Raw genomic sequence first — 22,357 nt, forward strand, 5'->3', positions numbered from 1 at the left:
TTAAAATCTGTTTTCTTTTTTGCTAGAAAATTACTTAGAAACCCCAAACATTATATATATATATATATATTTTTTTTTTTCCAGAAACCCTAGACAAAAAAAATGGCGGTCGTTGTAATACTTTGTCACACCATATTTGCGCAGCGGTCTTACAAGCGCAATTTTTGGGGAAAAAATATACCTTTTTGAGTGAAAAAATAAGACAATAGTAAAGTTAGCCCAATTTTTTTTTTTTTTAATATTGTGAAAGATAATGGGGGTTATTTATGAACGGCAAATCCACTTTGCACTACAATTGCAAAGTGCACTTGAAATTGCACTAAAAATGCACTTGGAAGTGCAGTCGCTGGAAATTTGAAGGGTAGATCTGAAATGAGGGGAAGCTCTGCTGATTTTATTATCCAATCATGTGCAAGCTACAATGCTGTTTTTTATTCTCCTTGTATGTCCCCCTCGGATCTCCAGCAAATGCACTTCCAAGTGCACTTTCAGTGCAAATTCAAGTGCACTTTGCAATTGTAGTTTGCACTTGTAGTGCAAAGTGGATTTGCCTTTCGTAAATAACCCCCGATGTTACGCCGAGTAAATTGATACCCAGCATGTCACGCTTCCAAATTGCGCCCGCTCGTGGAATGGCGACAAACTTTGACCCTTAAAAATCTCCATAGGCGACTATTAAAAATTTCCATTTTTGAGTTACAGAGGAGGTCTAGTGCTAGAATTATTGCTCTGGCTCTAGCGATGGCGGAGATTCCCCACATGTGTGGTTTGAACGCCGTTTTCATTTGCGGGCGCGAGTTTCGTATGCGTTCGCTTCTGCGCGCGAGCTAGGTGGGACGCTTTAAAAAAATATATATTTTATTATTTATTTTACTTTTTATTTTATTTTTTTACACTGCCCTTTAAAAAAAAAAAATTGGGGTCAGTTTTATTCTTATTACAAGGAACACAAAAAAAAAAAAAAAGAAAAAAGAAAAAGCATGACAGGACCTCTTTAATGTGAGATCTGGGGGGTCAAAAAGACATCAGATCTCATATTTACACTAAAATGCAATAAAAACATAAATAAATAAAAAAAGTCTTTTAAAAAAAATAAAATAATAATTCCCCTTTACGATCATTGGGCGGAAGTCACGTTTGACGTCGTTTCCGTCATCCAATGGTATGGAGCCGATTGGGGGCCATCATTCCCTCACTTGGCTCCAGGCTGGTGAGGGGAAAGGACCCGATCGTCTCGGCTGCTACCGACGTACAACAACGGCGGACGGTCCGGCAAAGTAGTTAGGAGATCAGTTTATAAAACATTTGTTGCATGATCGCAGGCTGATCGAAATGTCCCGGGAATTTTTCTAACATCCATTCCTGTGTTATCAGCTCCATCTAGTGGCCAAAATGAAGGAAAAGTTTTATGAAATACCTTAAAGTATAACTCAAGACAAAACTTTTATTTTTTTTTTAGTTTTGGGTGGGGTGGAGGGGGTTAGCATGCTTGTCGGGTTTTTATCGCTGTCTGTACCCCAGTTAGGAAGATTCATTCTCTCTATTTGTCCTGTTTATCATTATCATTAAAAGCTAAAGTAAAAGAAAATCCCCAAATTTTGGGTTGTCCACAGAAAATGGGAAATCTTCCAATAGGGGATACTAGTTCTGGTGATCTGGGGGGGGGGGGGGGGGGGTCCCCAAGGAATTCGCTTAATTTGGAGGGATTTTCTCTCACTTCCTGTTTAGTTATGGGACAGGAAGTGAAGGGAAATCTCCCCAATGGGACACAGATGGCAAAAAAATAGTCTGACCGGGGTTATAACCCCCCTTACTCCCTACAAATTGGAAAAATAAAGTTTTTTGCCTATAGTTCTACTTTAATGAAAAAACAATACCATATTTTGGCCACTAGATGGAGCTGAGTAACAGAAATCAGTCTTCTAGAGAATAGTACGGTGACTTGTTGCTCGAGTGCTTCTGATATTTGTGAGACAAATGCTTTATACATAGAACTCCCCAGGGTAATATCATTTATTTCATTTGGAATTCTTTGTGATTTTTTTGTATTTTTTTTATTTATGTGCACTGATCATAATTTCCCATCATTGGTGTCAGTGGGAGGAATAGTGTCCCATCACTGGTGTCAGTGGGAGGAATAGTGCCCCATCATTGGTGTCAGTGGGAGGAATAGTGTCCCATCATTGGTGTCAGTGGGAGGAATAGTGCCCCATCATTGGTGTCAGTGGGAGGAATAGTGTCCCATCATGGGTATCAGTGGGAGGAATAGTGTCCCATCATGGGTATCAGTGGGAGGAATAGTGTCCCATCATTGGTATCAGTGGGAGGAATAGTGTCCCATCATTGGTATCAGTGGGAGGAATAGTGTCCCATCATTGGCAGGGCTGGTGCAAGGATTTTTGACACCCTAGGCAAAACCTCATATTGCTGCCCCTTTGGCTCCACCCCTGACTCCACCCCCTTTCCCCTGCCCATGTAAACCCCAGCTTTTTAATGAAGTGCCCATGAAATGCAGCCTCACCAACACCCCTCAATGCAGCCTACCAGTGCCCATCAATGAATGTTTGCTTGCTTCCATTTATTCGGGAGTCGGAAACACAGACACAGTTCTCTGCCACTGACACTATGTGCGAATGGAGCCACGGCTGCCTGCTGATGCTGAGACTTAGTTGCTTGCTGCAGAAAGAAGAGAGTAGGAACACCATTGGCTGGGTGCCCTAGGCAGCTGCCTAGTTTGCCTAGTGGTGGCACCGGCCCTGATCATTGGTGTCAGTGGGTGGTTGTTTGCTGCTCTCCCCCCAAAAAAAACACTTGCCACTGGCTGTCAGTGACTAGGGATATGCTACAGGCGATTCAGTTCGCAATTGTAGCGCTTTACAAATCATTCATTCATTCATTCATTCATTCACAGGTGTGCTTGGAGACTGGGGACATGCCATAGAAGACAGTGAGAGACTGGGGACATGCCATAGAAGACAGTGAGAGACTGGGGACATGCCATAGAAGACAGTGAGAGACTGGGGACATGCCATAGAAGACAGTGAGAGACTGGGGACATGCCATAGAAGACAAGGAGAGACTGGGGACATGTCATAGAAGACAGGGAGAGACTGGGGACATGCCATAGAAGACAAGGAGAGACTGGGGACATGCCATAGAAGACAGGGAGAGACTGGGGACACGCCATAGAAGACAGTGAGGGACTGGGGACATGCCATAGAAGACAGTGAGAGACTGGGGACATGCCATAGAAGACAAGGAGAGACTGGGGACATGCCATAGAAGACAGTGAGAGACTGGGGACATGCCATAGAAGACAAGGAGAGACTGGGGACATGCCATAGAAGACAGGGAGAGACTGGGGACATGCCATAGAAGACAAGGAGAGACTGGGGACATGCCATAGAAGACAGGGAGAGACTGGGGACACGCCATAGAAGACAGTGAGGGACTGGGGACATGCCACAGAAGACAGTGAGAGACTGGGGACATGCCATAGAAGACAAGGAGAGACTGGGGACATGCCATAGAAGACAGTGAGAGACTGGGGACATGCCATAGAAGACAGGGAGACACTGGGGACATGCCATAGAAGACAGTGAGAGACTGGGGACATGCCATAGAAGACAGTGAGAGACTGGGGACATGCCATAGAAGACAGTGAGGGACTGGGGACATGCCATAGAAGACAGTGAGAGACTGGGGACATGCCATAGAAGACAGTGAGAGACTGGGGACATGCCATAGAAGACAGTGAGAGACTGGGGACATGCCATAGAAGACAGTGAGAGACTGGGGACATGCCATAGAAGACAGTGAGAGAATGGGGACATGTCATAGAAGACAGTGAGAGACTGGGAACATGCCATAGAAGACAGTGAGAGACTGGGGACATGCCATAGAAGACAGTGAGAGACTGGGGACATGCCATAGAAGACAGTGAGAGACTGGGGACATGCCATAGAAGACAGTGAGAGACTGGGGACATGCCATAGAAGACAGTGAGAGACTGGGGACATGCCATAGAAGACAGGGAGAGACTGGGGACATGCCATAGAAGACAGTGAGAGACTGGGGACATGCCATAGAAGACAGTGAGAGACTGGGGACATGCCATAGAAGACAGTGAGAGACTGGGGACACGCCATAGAAGACAGTGAGAGACTGGGGACATGCCATAGAATACAGAGGAGATCACTACTATTACCCCCATACATATCAATGTACCTACCCCTACTGCTGACTGCCGGTGTTCAAGGGCCACATAACAAGTACCAAGGGCCACATATTGGGCACCAGGGCTCTAAAGTATCTTATATTACAAGAAACTTGAAGTAGAAATGATTTTTAATGTATAATTTGATCTAAAAAATGTTTTCCAGAAGAGTTGGCTACTGCCCAACCAACGCTGATATCGGCTTCTACTGAAGGTACGCTCACATGTTCCACACAGTCACGTCACGGACGTTTGTATCTACGCAGGGCTTCTGTTACCTTGCTTGGTTTGGTGTGCTCTTCTCATGGGATTGGCCTTGCTATTGCAATGAACCTTCATTGGCTGGTCCCACGCCAGCAAGGCATGCAAGTTGCTCCTAAGTGTCCCGTCACTACGGGGTGAAATGAGATGTTGGGATGTTGGTGGATGAATATTTTTGGTGGAAGATTGCTCGTCTATTGGAGCAAAGATTTCCAGCGCAAGACAAGGTAGACATGCAGAGAGAAACAAAAAAACAATACTGCGCTTGTGCAAAGGTGATGAAATCAATCAAATAAATGAAATAAAATGAGCAGCAACAATGTAATGTGAGATATGAGACAACAGATAAATGGGAAAATGGGAAAAGTTGCTCTAGATGTACATTAATAAGTGATCCGAGTCCAACAAGTGATCTGAATGATCCATTAAGATGAACAATGAGTGTTGAGTTGAAGTTTCAAAAAATATGTGGAATCCAACGATATCCTCCACCAAGTGACGTCACCAACGTTTAGTCAAGATGTACTCTTACCCCACACAATCGACCCTCTAATTATGGAAGGTCAAAGTTGCTCAGGATGTATCTGCTGATAAGGCGTCCAAAAAGTAGATATGCAGCAGAACACGAGTTAGTGCTTGGGCTTAGTTTAATAGAACAATATTGGGGGCTACAGTATTGAACAGAACTAGAAAATATTTGGGGGTGCTTATTTTGGATGACTGCAAAATGAGCAAACAGTGTGGCCTGGAATTCCTGGGTGCATCACTAAAAGCATCTCCAGCAGGAGGAAGGAGGTCATGATTCCTCTACATAGATCTTTATATCACTAGAGGGGTCACCAGCAGGAGGAAGGAGGTCCTGATTCCTCTATATAGATCTTTATATCACTAGAGGGATCACCAGCAGGAGGAAGGAGGTCCTGATTCCTCTATATAGATCTTTATATCACTAGAGGGGTCACCAGCAGGAGGAAGGAGGTCCTGATTCCTCTATATAGATCTTTATATCACTAGAGGGGTCACCAGCAGGAGGAAGGAGGTCCTGATTCCTCTATATAGATCTTTATATCACTAGAGGGGTCTCCACCAGGAGGAAGGAGGTCCCGATTCCTCTATATAGATCTTTATATCACTAGAGGGATCACCAGCAGGAGGAAGGAGGTCCCGATTCCTCTATATAGATCTTTATATCACTAGAGGGGTCACCAGCAGGAGGAAGGAGGTCCCGATTCCTCTATATAGATCTTTATATCACTAGAGGGGTCACCAGCAGGAGGAAGGAGGTCCCGATTCCTCTATATAGATCTTTATATCACTAGAGGGGTCACCAGCAGGAGGAAGGAGGTCCCGATTCCTCTATATAGATCTTTATGTCACTAGAGGGGTCACCAGCATGAGGAAGGAGGTCCCGATTCCTCTATATAGATCTTTATATCACTAGAGGGGTCACCAGCAGGAGGAAGGAGGTCCTGATTCCTCTATATAGCTCTTTATATCACTAGAGGGGTCACCAGCAGGAGGAAGGAGGTCCTGATTCCTCTATATAGATCTTTATATCACTAGAGGGGTCACCAGCAGGAGGAAGGAGGTCCTGATTCCTCTATATAGATCTTTATATCACTAGAGGGGTCACCACCAGGAGGAAGGAGGTCCCGATTCCTCTATATAGATCTTTATATCACTAGAGGGATCACCAGCAGGAGGAAGGAGGTCCCGATTCCTCTATATAGATCTTTATATCACTAGAGGGGTCACCAGCAGGAGGAAGGAGGTCCCGATTCCTCTATATAGATCTTTATATCACTAGAGGGGTCACCAGCAGGAGGAAGGAGGTCCCGATTCCTCTATATAGATCTTTATATCACTAGAGGGGTCACCAGCAGGAGGAAGGAGGTCCTGATTCCTCTATATAGATCTTTATATCACTAGAGGGGTCACCACCAGGAGGAAGGAGGTCCCGATTCCTCTGTATAGATCTTTATATCACTAGAGGGATCACCAGCAGGAGGAAGGAGGTCCCGATTCCTCTGTATAGATCTTTATATCACTAGAGGGGTCATCAGCAGGAGGAAGGAGGTCCCGATTCCTCTATATAGATCTTTATATCACTAGAGGGGTCACCAGCAGGAGGAAGGAGGTCCCGATTCCTCTATATAGATCTTTATATCACTAGAGGGGTCACCAGCAGGAGGAAGGAGGTCCCGATTCCTCTATATAGATCTTTATATCACTAGAGGGATCAACAGCAGGAGGAAGGAGGTCCCGATTCCTCTATATAGATCTTTATATCACTAGAGTGGTCACCAGCAGGAGGAAGGAGGTCCTGATCCCTCTATATAGATCTTTATCACGAGAGGGATCACCAGCAGGAGGAAGGAGGTCCCGATTCCTCTGTATAGATCTTTATATCACTAGAGGGGTCACCAGCAGAAGGAAGGAGGTCCAGATTCCTCTATATAGATCTTTATATCACTAGAGGGGTCACCAGCAGGAGGAAGGAGGTCCTGATCCCTCTATATAGATCTATATCACTAGAGGGGTCACCAGCAGGAAGAAGGAGGTCCTGATTCTTCTATATAGATCTTTATATCACTAGAGGGGTCACCAGCAGGAGTAAGGAGGTCCTGATTCCTCTATATAGATCTTTATATCACTAGAGGGATCACCAGCAGGAGGAAGGAGGTCCTGATTCCTCTATATAGATCTTTATATCACTAGAGGGATCACCAAGAGGGAGGAGGTCCTGATCCCTCTATATAGATCTTTATCACTAGAGGGATCACCAGCAGGAGGAAGGAGGTCCCGATTCCTCTGTATAGATCTTTATATCACTAGAGGGGTCACCAGCAGAAGGAAGGAGGTCCAGATTCCTCTATATAGATCTTTATATCACTAGAGGGGTCACCAGCAGGAGGAAGGAGGTCCTGATCCCTCTATATAGATCTTTATATCACTAGAGGGGTCACCAGCAGGAGGAAGGAGGTCCTGATCCCTCTATATAGATCTTTATCACTAGAGGGGTCACCAGCAGGAAGAAGGAGGTCCTGATTCTTCTATATAGATCTTTATATCACTAGAGGGGTCACCAGCAGGAGTAAGGAGGTCCTGATTCCTCTATATAGATCTTTATATCACTAGAGGGATCACCAGCAGGAGGAAGGAGGTCCTGATTCCTCTATATAGATCTTTATATCACTAGAGGGATCACCAAGAGGGAGGGAGGAGGTCCTGATTCCTTGTCTTTTAATTGTCTGATATCTAAAGTAGATATTTTCTTATTGACAGATGATTGTGAAGTCTTCCACGTTCTTCTGAAACAGCCCAAAGCCTTCAAACAGATTTGCATTCAAGTCTCTCAGGCATATGCCGTTTATATCACATTAATACATGACGCCACCTCAGGTGAGTTGTTCTCCTTCCCCCATAGTTAGAGGTGGGAGTGGTATACACTGGAGGACATTGACTTGTATCCTGGTAGAACTCCTGTTGGGCTCTTCTGAGAAGTAAAATATTGACCAATAGGGATGAATGAAACTGGGAGTTTTTGTTTCACCAAATTTTTATTTTATACCTATAATTAGCACTGATATGGTGATCATATGGCTTTGTTGATAGATAAATTCATACCAGTAACACACACAAATGGGATTAGGAAGCCCAGGGTTCCCTAATATGTTTGGAGGTCCTGGCTGTGTGTATATTTTGGTTTAGAGGGTCAGTATAGGACTCCCGAAACATTGTATCAAATATACACAATTATTAGGCAAGTTGCATTTTTGAGGATTCATTTAATTTCTAAAAAAACTACAGTGCTTTCGGTCAATCCAAGATGTTAATAAACCTCAAACCTGAATATTTAAGAAAGTAAAAGTGAGGTTTTGGCTTTCTTAGAAGACAATCAATGTGCGCACAATTATTGGGCAACTATTAGATTAAAGAATTATTATGCAACTAAATGAAAAATTAAAATTTTCCCATCTCACTTGTTTATTTTCACCTGTTCAAGTGAAAATATTAACCAAACAACTCAAAATTTTCAAATAAAAAATTTCTGACATTTAAAAAAAAAAAAAAAAAAAAAAATCAGTGCCCAATGTAGACACCAACCACCAGGCTTCCATTCATGGAGTCTGTCAGTTTCTAGATCTGTTGACGATCAACTTTTTGTGCAGCAGCAACCACAGCCTCCCAGCAACAGTACAGAGTAGTGTATTGTTTTCCTTCACCATAAATCTCCTGTTTAAGAAGGGCTCAGAAGTTCTCAATAGGTTAGGTGAGGAATAAGGCCATGTCATTATTCTTTCATCTTTAAGGCCTTTACTGGCTAGCCACGTAGTGGAGCACTTAGATGCATGCGATGGAGCATTGTCCTGCATAAATATCATGGTTTTCTTGGAAGGTGCAGACTTTTTCCTGTACCACTGCTTGAAGAAAGTGTCTTCTAAAAACTGGTAGTAGGTTTGGGAGTTGATTTTGAGTCTTCAACCTGAAAAGTTCCAACTAGCTCATCTTTAATAATACCAGCCCACACCAGTAACCCACTTCCACCTTACCGGCATCTGAGTGGAAGTGGAGCTTTGTGCCCATTACTGATCCAGCCACAGGCCCTTCCATCTGGTCCATCAAGAGTCACTCTCAGCTCATCAGTCCATAAAACCTTTGAAGAACACCGTCTTCAGATATTTCTTGGCCAAGTCTTGACGTTTCAACTCATGTATCTTGTTCAGTGGTGGTCGGGTTTCAGCCCTACTTACCTTGGCCATGTCTCTGAACACCTTGTACTTCTGGGCACTCCAAGTAGGCTGCAGTTCTCGAATTTGACAACACTGGAGGATTTTGGGTTCCTGGTAGCTTCACGTTTGATTCTTCTCAAACCTTTGGCAGTTAATTAGCGTTTTTTTTTTCTCAACAAGTTTCTTGCGACCCCCGTTGACTATTTGCAACAAAACGTTGGATGGTTCTGTGATCACGCCCCAATATCTTAGCAATTTCAAGAGTCCTGAATCCCTCTGACAGAAACCAATCAGCTTCCAGGTTTTATTGTCAAAGCTTAAAGCGGAACTTCAGTCATTTTTCATCTTTCCATCTATTAAATCTTCTGCCCTTGTTGTTATAACTTTGGATTGTAAATTTTTTTTTTCTGCCAGTAAATCCCTTCCTGTTTCTTGTCTGGTCATTAGCCTAGTCTTATGACATCATGCACAGCTCTCTCTCTCTCACTCTCCTGAGAGTTTGCCAGGAAGGGAGGGAGGATGAGTCATAAGAGGGCCAATGAGAGCTGCAGGGCTGCAGAGCTAAGGCTGTGCCTCTGTGTGTCTGTGTAAATCCAGGAAGTAAACAGGCAGCAGCTTCACCTGCCCACAGTTAAAATGGCTGCAGCCAGGCTCGGTGGAGAGAGATTTCTGCAGCATATTTGGCAAGTACAGAATCACAGTATATATAAAATAATATACAAAGTGGTTGGAGGGAAGCTTCAGAATGGCAAAGATGTTTTTATTACAAATTATGTGAGCAGACTGCAGTTCCTCTTTAAAGTAGTTGTAAAGGCAGAAGGTGCATTCTATGCATTAAGATAAAAAACCTTCTGTATGCCCCTCCCCCCCTCAGCCCCCACTTATACTTACCTGAGCCCCATCTCGATGCAGCAATGTTGCATAAGAGCCTCCGCAGCTCGGGACTTTGCATCTTGATCTTTCAAAGTCAGTGAGCCAATGAGGAGAGGGGAGGGGGCGGGGCCAAGCCGCGGCTTCGTGTCTGAATGGACACACAGAGCAGCGGCTCGGCTCAGGTGCCCCCAAAGCAAGCTGCTTGATGTGGGGGGGCAGGAGGGAGGGACCAGGAGCTCCGGCAAGGGACCCGAGAAGAGGAGGACCGGGGCTGCTCTGTGCAAAACCATTACAAAGCAGGTAAGTATAACATGTTTGTTATTTTCAAACAAAAAAAAAAACAACAAGACTTTAGAATCACTTTATGACCCCTCTCAGATTGGAGGCAGTTTTCAGGCGTTTTGGCACTAGAAATAGCGCCCGAAAACCGCCTTCCACTCTCTACAATGAGTGCTTTCACACTGGGACGGTGCGATTGCGGGATGTTCGGAACAGTCCTTCAAGCAGCATCTGTGGGGCGGGTTAGGAATGCTGTATACAAATGCTTCCAAAACGCCCCTACCCATTGCAACGGATGGGCAGCGCTTCCAAAACGCCCCTACCAATCGCAACGAATGGGCAGCGCTCCCAAAACGCTCCTTCCAATCGCAACGAATGGGCAGCGCTCCCAAAACGCTCCTTCCAATCGCAACGAATGGGCAGCACTTTCAAAACGCCCCTACTCATCACAACGAATGGGCAGCGCTTCCAAAACGGCCCTACCCATCGCAACAAATTGGCAGCGCTTCCAAAACGCCCCTACCCATCGCAACAAATGGGCAGCGCTTCCAAAACGCCCCTACCCATCGCAACAAATGGGCAGCGCTTCCAAAACGCCCCTACTCATCACAACGAATGGGCAGCGCTTCCAAAACGGCCCTACCCATCGCAACAAATTGGCAGCGCTTCCAAAACGCCCCTACCCATCGCAACAAATGGGCAGCGCTTCCAAAACGCCCCTACCCATCGCAACAAATGGGCAGCGCTTCCAAAACGCCCCTACCCATCGCAACAAATGGGCAGCGCTTCCAAAACGCCCCTACTCATCACAATGAATGAGCAGCGCTTCCAAAACGCCCCTACCCATCGCAACGAATGGGCAGCGCTTCCAAAACGCCCCTACTCATCACAATGAATGAGCAGCGCTTCCAAAACGCCCCTACCCATCGCAACAAATGAGCAGCGCTTCCAAAACGCCCCTACCCATCGCAACAAATGAGCAGCGCTTCCAAAACGCCCCTACCCATCGCAACAAATGAGCAGCGCTTCCAAAACGCCCCTACCCATCGCAACGAATGGGCAGCGCTTCCAAAACGGCCCTACCCATCGCAACAAATGGGCAGCGCTCACAAAATGCCCCTACCCATCTCAACGAATGGGCAGCGCTTCCAAAGCGCCTGAAAAGGGTGCAGCAACATGGGAGTTTTTAACCCCTTCTTTGAGGTTAAAAGTGCCCCCGCTAGTGGCCGGAAAGCAGTGCAAAAGCGCAGCCTAAACAGCCGTTAAAGCGACTGCGTCCCCAGTGTGAAAGGGATCTAATAGAACAAGCTGAAGTTAGAAGCTGATTGTTCACACTCTGGTACGTGAATATGCAGGCGCTTGGCGTCAAGGCCCACCCGCCCGCCGAGAGGCCGTAGATTTGCGTAGTGTCAGTGCGAAGGAGTTAGGATAACAATACCAGCAACATAACCCTACAGGCAGTGGCGGCTGGTGCTCAAAATTTTTTAGGGGGCGCAAACAAACTGAAAAATTCAGAAAAAAAAACATCAATTGCTGCCCCTGTGCCCCCCGCCCACCACCTGCACCAACCCTGTCTCGGTGGGACAGCTCCTCGATGCTCCTTGATGTCTTCTCCCGTCCTCTCTTACCATCCTCTGCTGTGATTGGATGCCTGATAGGTGTCCAATCACAGCGCCTGTCATGTCAGCCAATCAGGTGACGGGTAACAGATTGAGCACCTGATTGGCGGAGAGGCGGTTTAGTGTTAGGAAAGCGAATATTCATTCGCTTTTCTAACACAGCTGAGTGACCTGCCAGCGCCCAGCATGCTGGGCACTCGCAGGTTACCTTTTTTGACGCCTATTAGAGCCTATGGCTCCAATCAGGTGATTCAAAAACATCCCCCTCCCTCCGCCACTGTAATTCAGGCGCTGGAAAAGGGGAGGGGCACCTGAATAGGGGGTGGCAGCAGCAGCCATAGATAGATTCATGCATTGCATGAATCTATCTATTGGTGCTAGAGGGGGGTGGCAGGAGAGAGGGGGCGGCGCCCGTGTGCCCTTATGGACGCACCACCACTGACTACAGGTCCAGCACTATCTTTCCAATTTCCTCAATAGTGATCACATGGCTTTGTTGATAAACTAAGCCATAGTGTGAAGGCAGTGTGTGGGGGGAGGGGGACCTGGCATTTGGATGTCGCGGTGCGGCATAGTGAAATGAAAGACTTATTTCCTTCATTTTAGGAACAAATTGCTGAGCCTTTTTTTCGGGCAGTTTTCTTACAATGTATGTCATGGTGTTAGTGTACACAGTACTGTACTTCTGCCCCCTGCAGGTGTCACACTGAACGGCAGATTGGCGGGTGACCGGAGTTTCGGGACATTTGGTTTACTGAACGCTAAGCTGGGGCTGAAAGTGGAAATCGGGAAAGACAAGGTGGCGGTCACACGGGGCTCGGATCTGACCGCCTATAACTGGAATTCTTCTTTTGAACTAGACGGGTAAGAGTAAGAGAAGAGGCTCTCCGCATGGATAACGGGGCCCGTGGAAGGATCCCTGTAATGGGAGATAATTGGCGGGAGGGGCTCTCCATGTCCACCTCCCTTCTCTAACTCTAATCAGCCCTAATTAACTCCTTCTTCCCCTTCTCCCTTAGCATTAGGAGAAACGGATTAGTGTCTGCAGGGGCCCCGAGGCCCAAAGGGCCACATGTTCTGGTTGGGCACTAAATCCTTAGCAGGGAAGTCTCATCTTCATCATGGGAGGTAAGTCTTTCTTCCCCGGCTCTGCTCTCCCATTGGGAAGGAGGAGGAGCCAAATACAGGATCAAAAACGTAGGTCATCGTTCCTGGCAGGTTGGGGGGGGCAGAGGCACCCAAATAGCTAAAAAATATTTCCCCGGTGCTCGGGGCCATTCTGGGGGGCATCCAAAGCACCTCTACAGCCCCTCAGTTTACTTTTATGTCTTTTCAGGTTCCTCAAGAAAGACGGCGAAAAAATAACGGTGACGATAAAAGATGGAGTCGGTTTCACCGTTTTCAGGGTGGATCAGTCATTCCGATTGTCTTTATTGGTAGAAGATCGACATTCACCCACAAACCACACCAGTGGGGTCATTGGTAGGTTACGCTACTTGTTGAACTTCGGTTTTTATTAGGATTTATGGGAGAGGGTTAAAGCTGAGCTCCGGGCTACAAAAAAAATGATTAGAATAATATAAATAATATTTTAATATACCCCTCATAGGCACAGCGATGTAAATCTACTTTGTGGGCGTTAAATGTCTTTGCAAACTCAGATGTTATTTTGTAACAGTGACATCATACCTGTGATGAGAGCGAAGCGGTGGGAGGGGCCCACATTTGGCCACTAGATGGCACTAAGGATCATAGAAATCTCCAAGAACACTCAGAGCCCTCTAGTGGGCAAAAAAGTACATTTTCTGTTTAAAGTCAATGGAAAACATCCAATCAGCGCAGGAAATAGCCTAATTACATTTGTCTTTTGCCCCAATTTGCACAGAACAAGTTTACATCTACTTTCACTGGATGAATGGTTAAGCATTTTTTTTTTTAATTATAAATAGACCCCTTAGTGTTTTGTACATGAAAGTATTCTTGCCTGCTTGTTTGCAATGTACAGGGAGCTGCGCATGCTCAGCTCAGTATACAATTTCAGCGCCCGTTGAGATGAATCAACTCCCGCGCATGCATGGGAGTGACATCATTCTAGCCCAGCCAATCAAAATGGCTAAAAATCAGAACCCATAAGAAGGGCCAGTTGAAGGTGTCAGCGGCTGGCGCCGATGGAGTGGGGGAGAACAGGGCTTTTTTTCCAGCGGGGACGAGGGGGAACGCAGTTCCGGCACCTCCAGCACTGAATGTTTTTAATGGCAAGGGATGCTGGGGTGTCCTGGCTGCTGGGGATCTATTGTTGCTGGAGGGGATCTGTTTTTTGTGTGGTGGCCTATTGTTGCTGGGGGGGGGGTCTATTGTTGCTGGTGGGTCAACTGCTGCTGGAAGGGATCTACTGTTAATGTAGGGGTGTATTTTTTCTGGCTGCTGGAGAGTCTATTGATGCTGGCTGCTGGGAGATCTGGTTTTGCTGCCGGGGTGATATTTTGTTGCAGGGGTCCTATGTTGCTGGGGGGGGGGGGGGTATATTGCTGCTGGCTGCAGAGGATCTATTGTACTGCTTTTCTTGTTATCATTACCAATTTCCATACAAATTACTTTAGCGTAGCATGACATAATCATACTTGGCTTTGTATTCTCTGAATGAGTTGGTGCTGGGAGGTGGGTAGGGGGTGGAACCAAGAGATGTTGCTCGGAGGTGGGTAGAGGGGCGGAGACAAGAAGTGACTCAGAAGGTGGGAGTTCCAGCCCCTATTCTCTGAGAAAAAAAGCCCTGGGGGTGAGTATAGTTCCGCTATAAAATGCATAAAAGCAAGACAGCAAGACAGCAAAATAATCTTCTAATTTTCTGTTTTACAGGTCAGTTATTAAATAACAAAACTTCATTTCACGCCAACTCTTTTGCTGCGGGGGATCAAATATTTCCACTACGGAGGTGAATATCGTGTTCAGTATATTATAATTGTATATAATTGTCTAGTTAATGATATTAAAAAGACAAATCCCTCAGGTGTAAATGTTCACGGAACTTTAATGGTTTTTGCTATAGAGGATATTAAAACAACCCCGCCCCCGAGGTGTTATGAACAGGAGGCGACACCCACCCCCAAAGGAACTGTGACCAATTTCCTATAGGGGATATATTTCCTATTGTGTTAAATATACTTACCGTCAGCAGCTGTAGACATGGGTACTGCCGAAAAATTCCTTCATTTTCGTTTCATTCGTTTTTTTTTTTCGTTTTTCGGGGTCATTCGTTATGATCAAAAATTTGTTATTTCGAATAAAGTCGTAACTTCGGAAAAATTAGAATTCGTTATGTTCCATTGTTTAAGATGCAGTATTCGTGAATTTGAAAATTCGTAAATTTGTAAATTCAAAAATTAGAAAATGCAAAAATCCAAAAATTTGAAAACCTGAATTAATATCTAATTTTGTTCCGAATTCGTTTTTCAACGACAAATTTGTTAATTTGGAAATATTCAAATTAACGAAAACCCGTTTAATGAATTATTCCGAAAATAAGAATGAGAAGCCAAAAATTCAAGAGAACGAAAATCCGAAAATTCGAAAACCCGGAAATTCGAAAATCACAAATGATAACTAACTAATCAATAATAACTAACTATTAAATTATAGGTATTGGAATTTCCTATAAAATTTGGTTGTTTATGAAAGTAACGAATATGCATTTACCTGAAGTTACGCATGCTGCATCTAAATGTTTTTATTATTATTATATTATTATTTATTATTATTAGTTACGTTCCATTTGTTTAGATGCGGCATTTGTTATTTTGGATAATTCGTAACTATGGATTCGTATTCATTACATTCACTAACAGCCAAATTTGAAAAGAAAATTCCAATACCAATAATTTAATAGTAATAGTTATTAATATTAATTAGTTAGTTATTATTTCGGGCTTTCAAATATTTGTTCTCATTTTTGGATTTTCGATCTCTTGAATTTTCGAATTTACAAAATTTTCGAATGTTTGAATTTACAAATTTTCAGAAAAAATTTGTTAAAAGGGTTTTTGTTAATTTGAATATTTCCGAATTAACGAGTTTGTCGAATTTCGTTGAAAAACGAATTTGGAGCGAAATGAATTGCACGTGCCCAAGAAACTGTATACACACTAAATGGAGCTATTTTATTATAGGGAATTATATTGTTAGTATGTTACATTAAAAAGATGTGAACCCCAACTGGATGATATTGAGTTTTCTCCGTGCACTGAGTATCAAGAATGCAAATCTTCCCATAAATACTGCTTTCCCTTCTGATCTCCTCCAGCTTATTTCCCAAACCTCTCATCTATGTCTTTATGGACCTTGCTTTGTACACTGGTGGGCAGTCATGTTGGAACAGGAAGGGGCCGTCCCCAAACTGTTCCCACAAAGTTGGGAGCATGAAATTGTCTAAAATGTCTTGGTCTGCTGACACGGGTTTAATGGGAGCTCTTCTCCCAGTGATTGTCCAGAGAAAGAGAGAAGAGGAAGCCAGCCAGATCATCAGAGCGTGGAACATCGCTGTAGCAGCTTTCATTTCAATTGCTGTGTGCCCCCCCAGCACTTGCTGTCACATACAGCCCTGCCTCCTGGCCCGGGTACTTTGATAGAAGGAACACTTGTCCAATCCCGGGACGTGTGGTGGATATCAAAGTCCCCGGGCCAAAAGGTGGGGCTATATGTAACGGCGAGCGCGGGGAACACACAGCAATTGAAATGAAAGCTGTTACAGTGATGTTCCTCGGCGCTCTGATGATCTGGCCGGCAATCCTTTTCCTTGCCTCTCTTCCCCTGCACAGGTAGGCAGCATTGTTGGGCACAGGTGAGGCTGCATTGTTGGACACAGGTAGGCGGCATTGGTGGACACAGGTAGGTGGGATTGATGGACACAGGTAGGCAGCATTAATGGACACAGTTGAGGTGGCATTGATGGACACAGGTGAGGCGGCATTGATGGACACAGGTAGGCAGCATTGATGGACACAGGTAGGCAGCATTGATGGACACAGGTAGGTGACATTGATGGACACAGATGAGGAAGCATTGATGGACACAGGTGAGGCGGCATTGATGGACACAGGTAGGCTGCATTGATAGACACAGTTGAGGCAGAATTGTTGGACACAGGTGAGGTGGCATTGATGGACACAGGTGAGGCAGCCTCGATGGACACAGGTGAGGCAGCATTGATGGACACAGGTGAGGCAGCATTGATGGACACAGGTAGGCAGCATTGATGGACACAGGTAGGCTGCATTGATAGACACAGGTGAGTCAGCATTGATGGACACAGGTGAGGCAGCATTGATGGACACAGGTGAGGCGGCATTGATGTACACAGGTGAGGCAGCATTGATGGACACAGGTGGGGCAGCATTGATGGGCACAGATGAGGCAGCATTGATGGACACAGGTGAGGCAGCATTGATGGACACAGGTGAGGCGGCATTGATGGACACAGGTGAGGCAGCATTGATGAACACAGGTGAGGTGGCATTGATGGACACAGGTGAGGCAGCATTGATGGACACAGGTGAGGTGGCATTGATGGACACAGGTAGGCAGCATTCATGGACACAGGTGAGGCCCCATTGATGGACACAGATGAGGCAGCATTGATGGACACAGGTAGGCTGCATTCATGGACACAGGTGAGGCAGAATTGATGGACACAGGTGAGGCGGCATTGATGGACACAGGTGAGGTGGCATTGATGGACACAGGTAGGCAGCATTCATGGACACAGGTGAGGCCCCATTGATGGACACAGATGAGGCAGCATTGATGGACACAGGTAGGCTGCATTCATGGACACAGGTGAGGCAGAATTGATGGACACAGGTGAGGCAGCATTGATGGACACAGGTGAGGCGGCATTGATGGACACAGGTGAGGCGGAATTGATGGACACAGGTGAGGCGGCATTGTTGGGCATGGGTAGGCTGCATTAATGGACACGGGTAGGCTACATTGATGGACATAGGTAGGCTGCATTGTTGGGCACAGGTGAGGCTGCACTGATAGGCAGTGATAAAGTTGTTGTTAACATTTATTTTTAGAACCTAATTCTGCATAAAACAGTCATATCATGCCATTTTCATGATATAATTTATGAGGGCGTGTTTAAGGGCGGAATTAGGGGCGGGGCAGGGTAGGGGTTGGGTGGGGCAACTGGTGGCGAGTAACCCTTGAGGCCTGGCTAGTAGCTCAGGATTATATAATAATAATTGTAGACATCTTGTCGGCATGGCAACCCTTGTATTTTTTACTGTAGGGGATACAAAAAATGAGAGTACCACAAATCTAGAGTCCAGTAAAGCTTTATATTCTGACAAGAGGTCAGATGAGAAATCCAGAGTGTTTTGAGGACTTAGCACCCCCCATCAGTAGGGATTATATATTGAGAACTGGACCCGTGACTCAACCCAGTGTCCAGTATTATCTCCAATAACTACCAACACATGAGCCCCGATGAAGGGGAGGTTAGAAGCCCTTGAAACGTGTTGGCTTTTACTTCTGAAGAGTTGGATTTCAAGCTTGGTTTCATCCATTCTTGGGTCCAACATTACACCAACTCATCCTATGTTTTTTTAAAATGAAGAAAGCCCCGAACAAAAAACCCCTCCATGGCAGAGATGAGAACAGCTCAGTGTTCCACATACACCCCCTATGTTCAGTCATGTGATAACACAGGTATTGCGATACGTCATTGGATAAGCTCCGCCCCCTGGAGTATATACTAAGCCCAGCACCCCATTGCTCAGTCCAGAGATGTGTACTTTGTTTCAGAACCGTGCAGCATCATATTGTCAGCGATAGATTTACAGCATTGTTCCTAATTCTCTTTCAGTCATACCGATTGTGATTTCACACCCTACGGAGCAGAAGACCGCGGTTCCTGTCTCTTCATCTCCATCAAAACAAATGATTTAATCAGTGCAGAAAGTTACATTGTATCAGATATCTTCACAGTGCCATAAAAAGGACAAATACACGTGACAATTTCCAGGAAATTCCAATCACTTTCCATCTACTGGGAATCTCACACATAGTCACAAGTGTTCCCCAGAAGATACACAATCCCCAGAGTTCCATCAATGCCAGAATTCGGTCGATTGTTAATTTGAAATTTGGCAATACATTGGCAGCTTTAATAAAGTTTATTGAAAAATCCAATTGCAAATGGATAAACAAATATATGGCAATTTCAAAGGCAAATTAAATTATTCCACCAGGTTTTAATAGGCCATTTCTTTGCGACCGATTGAAACCACTAATTTATGTTTTTTTATTGTATTTCAATTTTGCTAAAAAAAAAAACAGCTTATATACTCCTTATCTATATTTACACCGGAGCTCAGGAGTCCTCTGTGCGCATTTGGGTTAGTTTATTCTAACACCTTGAAGAATTTCAAAAAGATAAAATGTATTTTCTCTTGTATTAAAAAAAACATTAGCCATTATGTATAAATATTAAAAAAAAAAAAAAATGTACGTTTTTTAAAAATAAAATGAACTGGAAAAAAAAAAATATTTGTTGTGCAACTAGATAACAATTTGAAACTTGATACTTTATCTGGTGGCTACCATTCTGTTGGTGGTTAATTGATTGGACTTTGTTGTGGGTTTCTTCTTTTCTTCTCTTCCTTCTTTCACTCCTTTTACCCTCCTTTTCCTTTGTCCCCCCCCCCCCTTTTTTTCTGGCTTCCTCTCTCCCTTTTCTTTGTCTCTTCATTTCTCTTTATTTCCTTTTTCTGCCCCCCTACCTTCACTCTCATTCCTCTCCTTTCCTTTCCTTCCCCCTTTTCCTCTTTCCTTCTCTTTCCATTTTACCTTCCTTTCCTTTCCCTTCATTTTTTCCTTACCTTTTTCCTTTCCTTTTTCCTTCCCTTTTCTCCTTCCCTTCCGTTCCCTTTTTCCTTTCCTTTTTCAATTTCCTTTTCCTTTTTCCTTTCCTTACCTTCCATTTTTCCAGTTTTCTTTTCCTATTTACTTTCCTTTTTTCTTTACTTTTCCTTTTCTCTTTGCTTTTTTATTTTTGCTTTTTCCTTTCCTTTCCTTTCCTTTCCTTTCCTTTCCTTTCCTTTCCTTTCCTTTCCTTTCCTTTCCTCTCCTTTCCTCTTTCCTTTTCCTTTCTCTTTCCCCCTTCCTTTCCTTTCCCTTTTCCCCTTTCCTTTGCTTTTTTCCCTTTTCCTTTTTCTTTCCCTTTTTTCCCCATTCCTTTTCACCTTTCCTTTTTTTCTTTCCCTTTGCCCTTTCCTTTTTCCCTTTCCCTTTTCTTTCCTTTTTCCCTTTTCCTTTCCTTTTTTTCCCTTTCCTTTTCCTTTCTTTTTTTCCCTTTCCCTTTTCCTTTCCTTTTTTCCTTTTCCCCTTTCTTTTCCTTTTTTCCCCTTTTACATTTCCTCTTTCCTTTTTTCCTTTTTCCCTTTTCCCCTTTCCTTTTTTTTCTTTCCCCTTTCCTTTTCTTTCCTTTCCTCTTTTCCCCTTTTCCTTTCCCCTTTCATTTTCCTCCTTTCCTTTTTCCCCCTTCCTTTTCCCCTTTCCCCTTTACTTTTCCCCTTTCCTTTCACCCCATGCTTGATTCCAGAAGTTGTAATCTTCAGACCAACACACATATCATACAATCTGCACCAAGCAGCGCCTCTCTAATGATCCAGCCCTTCATCAACCCCTGAAACATTGTGTGACGGCAAAAGAGCCTGTCCATACTCCTGATACCAAGTATGCAGTGAAATGCTCTATGATTGCCACCAGGGTGAAATGTGAGGGGCGGTTCTCAGGCAAGGACATACTGCATGTTGTTTGTGGATCAATAAAGCTTGTATGAAGTAGTGACATCATCAACGTATGGCCTTCTTCTACACCTATGTCCTATAAGTCTGAATTATCCTATATTCATTGACACCCAATCAGAAAGTTATTATTATGTTACTTTATTGTGCAATGGTCTGCAGGAACAGTAGCTTTTGCATGGCCCCTTTGACGTCCTTGTTCCTCAGTGTATAGATGATCGGATTTAACATGGGCGTGATGACGGCATAGAAAACGGTAATGAAGCGATTGGCAGATGAGTAGACAGACATGGGCTGAAGATAGACGATAATACCCGTGCCGTAGAATATGGAAATCACTATTAAATGTGAGGCACATGTGGAAAAGGTCTTACGCCGGCCTTCTCCGGATTTGGTTTTCAAGATGCTTCTTATGATGTAACCATAAGAAAGGAGGACTACCATAAAGCAGGAGGGACCCAGAATACCCGGCGTCACGGTCAGCATGATTTCGTCAAGTGTCGCATCTGAACACGACAATTTAATCAGCGGGGTGGCGTCACAGAAAATGTTGTCCATTTGGTTCGGTCCACAGAAGGAAAGTCTTAAAATAAAGGCGGTGTGAAAGGTGGAATGGAGGAGCCCACCCAACCAGGCACATATGGCAAGTGGCAAGCTTACCACCCTTCTCATTAGGATCGCATAACGTAAGGGGTCGCATATTGCCACATATCGATCGTAGGCCATGGCCGTGAGGAGAAACATCTCTGAGCTCGCTAGGACATGGAAGAAATACATCTGCAAAATACAGCCGGCAAATGGAACTCGCCTGTTGTCAGCAAGGAGAATGTCGAGCAATTTAGGGACGGTGACTGAGGAGTAACAAATGTCCAAAACGGAAAGGTTGGTCAAGAAAAAATACATCGGTGTCTGCAGCCGAACATTCAACTGTATGACTAATACGATGATGGCATTGCCGAAGATAGTGGTGATATAGACAACGGTAAATGTCATGAACAGAAGCAGCCGGACCTCGTAGACTGAAGATATGCTGGACAGGAAAAATTCTGGTATGTTGCTTTGGTTGGAGCCTAAATAAGATGGATCAACTTTCATCTACGAAAGAGAGACTGTGAGAGTGAAATTAGGTAAAAAGGGCATATAAATAACAGACAATGGAACATGTGTGACTGAGGAGCTGGAATAAAACTCATCAATGGCTCATGATTGAAGAAGGTCAGAAGAATTCACATAAAACCCAATGGTGGGTACCTCTTGACTAATAGACTTGAACGTTCTCAAGGAGCTTACAATCTAAGGTCCCTACACCTTGGATACATTTAGTATCTCATGTCATCAGTCGGCTGCAGGCATGAGGAACCGTTTTCACAGTGAAAGAAGGGGCCCTTCACATTTGTGGTCAATGGGAAAAAATGCTCCTTACATTGATGGTCAATGGGAAGAATGTCTCTTAGAATGGTGGACAGTGGGAAGAAATTTCCTTACATAGGTTATCAGTGGGAAGAATGTTCCTTACATTGGTGATCAGTGAGAAGGATGTTCTTTACATTGGTGATCAGTGAGAAGAATGTT

At 44.5% G+C, this 22,357-nt stretch overlaps 2 protein-coding genes across 2 annotated transcripts in view; one reads left to right on the forward strand and one right to left on the reverse strand.

Moving 5' to 3' along the window:
* LOC141102631 (inter-alpha-trypsin inhibitor heavy chain H3-like) overlaps window positions 1-19,524 on the forward strand; it is a gene marked incomplete in the record, with an annotated part of 63,224 nt that extends 43,700 nt beyond the window's left edge. Inside the window, 6 exon segments of the mRNA XM_073591545.1 lie at window positions 4,383-4,430; window positions 7,763-7,879; window positions 12,680-12,845; window positions 13,318-13,463; window positions 14,838-14,913; window positions 18,844-19,524. Of these exon segments, the coding sequence (XP_073447646.1) occupies window positions 4,383-4,430; window positions 7,763-7,879; window positions 12,680-12,845; window positions 13,318-13,463; window positions 14,838-14,913; window positions 18,844-18,973 (683 nt within the window).
* On the reverse strand, window positions 19,288-21,880 carry LOC141102632 (olfactory receptor 4E2-like). Its single transcript, XM_073591546.1, has one exon. The coding sequence runs from the start codon at window positions 21,878-21,880 to the stop codon at window positions 20,927-20,929; it is 954 nt and encodes a 317-aa protein (XP_073447647.1). The 3' UTR covers window positions 19,288-20,926.
* Window positions 21,881-22,357: the final 477 nt, after the last annotated feature.

This window comes from Aquarana catesbeiana, linkage group LG07 (genome assembly GCF_042186555.1).
Source record: "Aquarana catesbeiana isolate 2022-GZ linkage group LG07, ASM4218655v1, whole genome shotgun sequence".
Taxonomy (NCBI): Eukaryota; Metazoa; Chordata; class Amphibia; order Anura; family Ranidae; genus Aquarana; species Aquarana catesbeiana.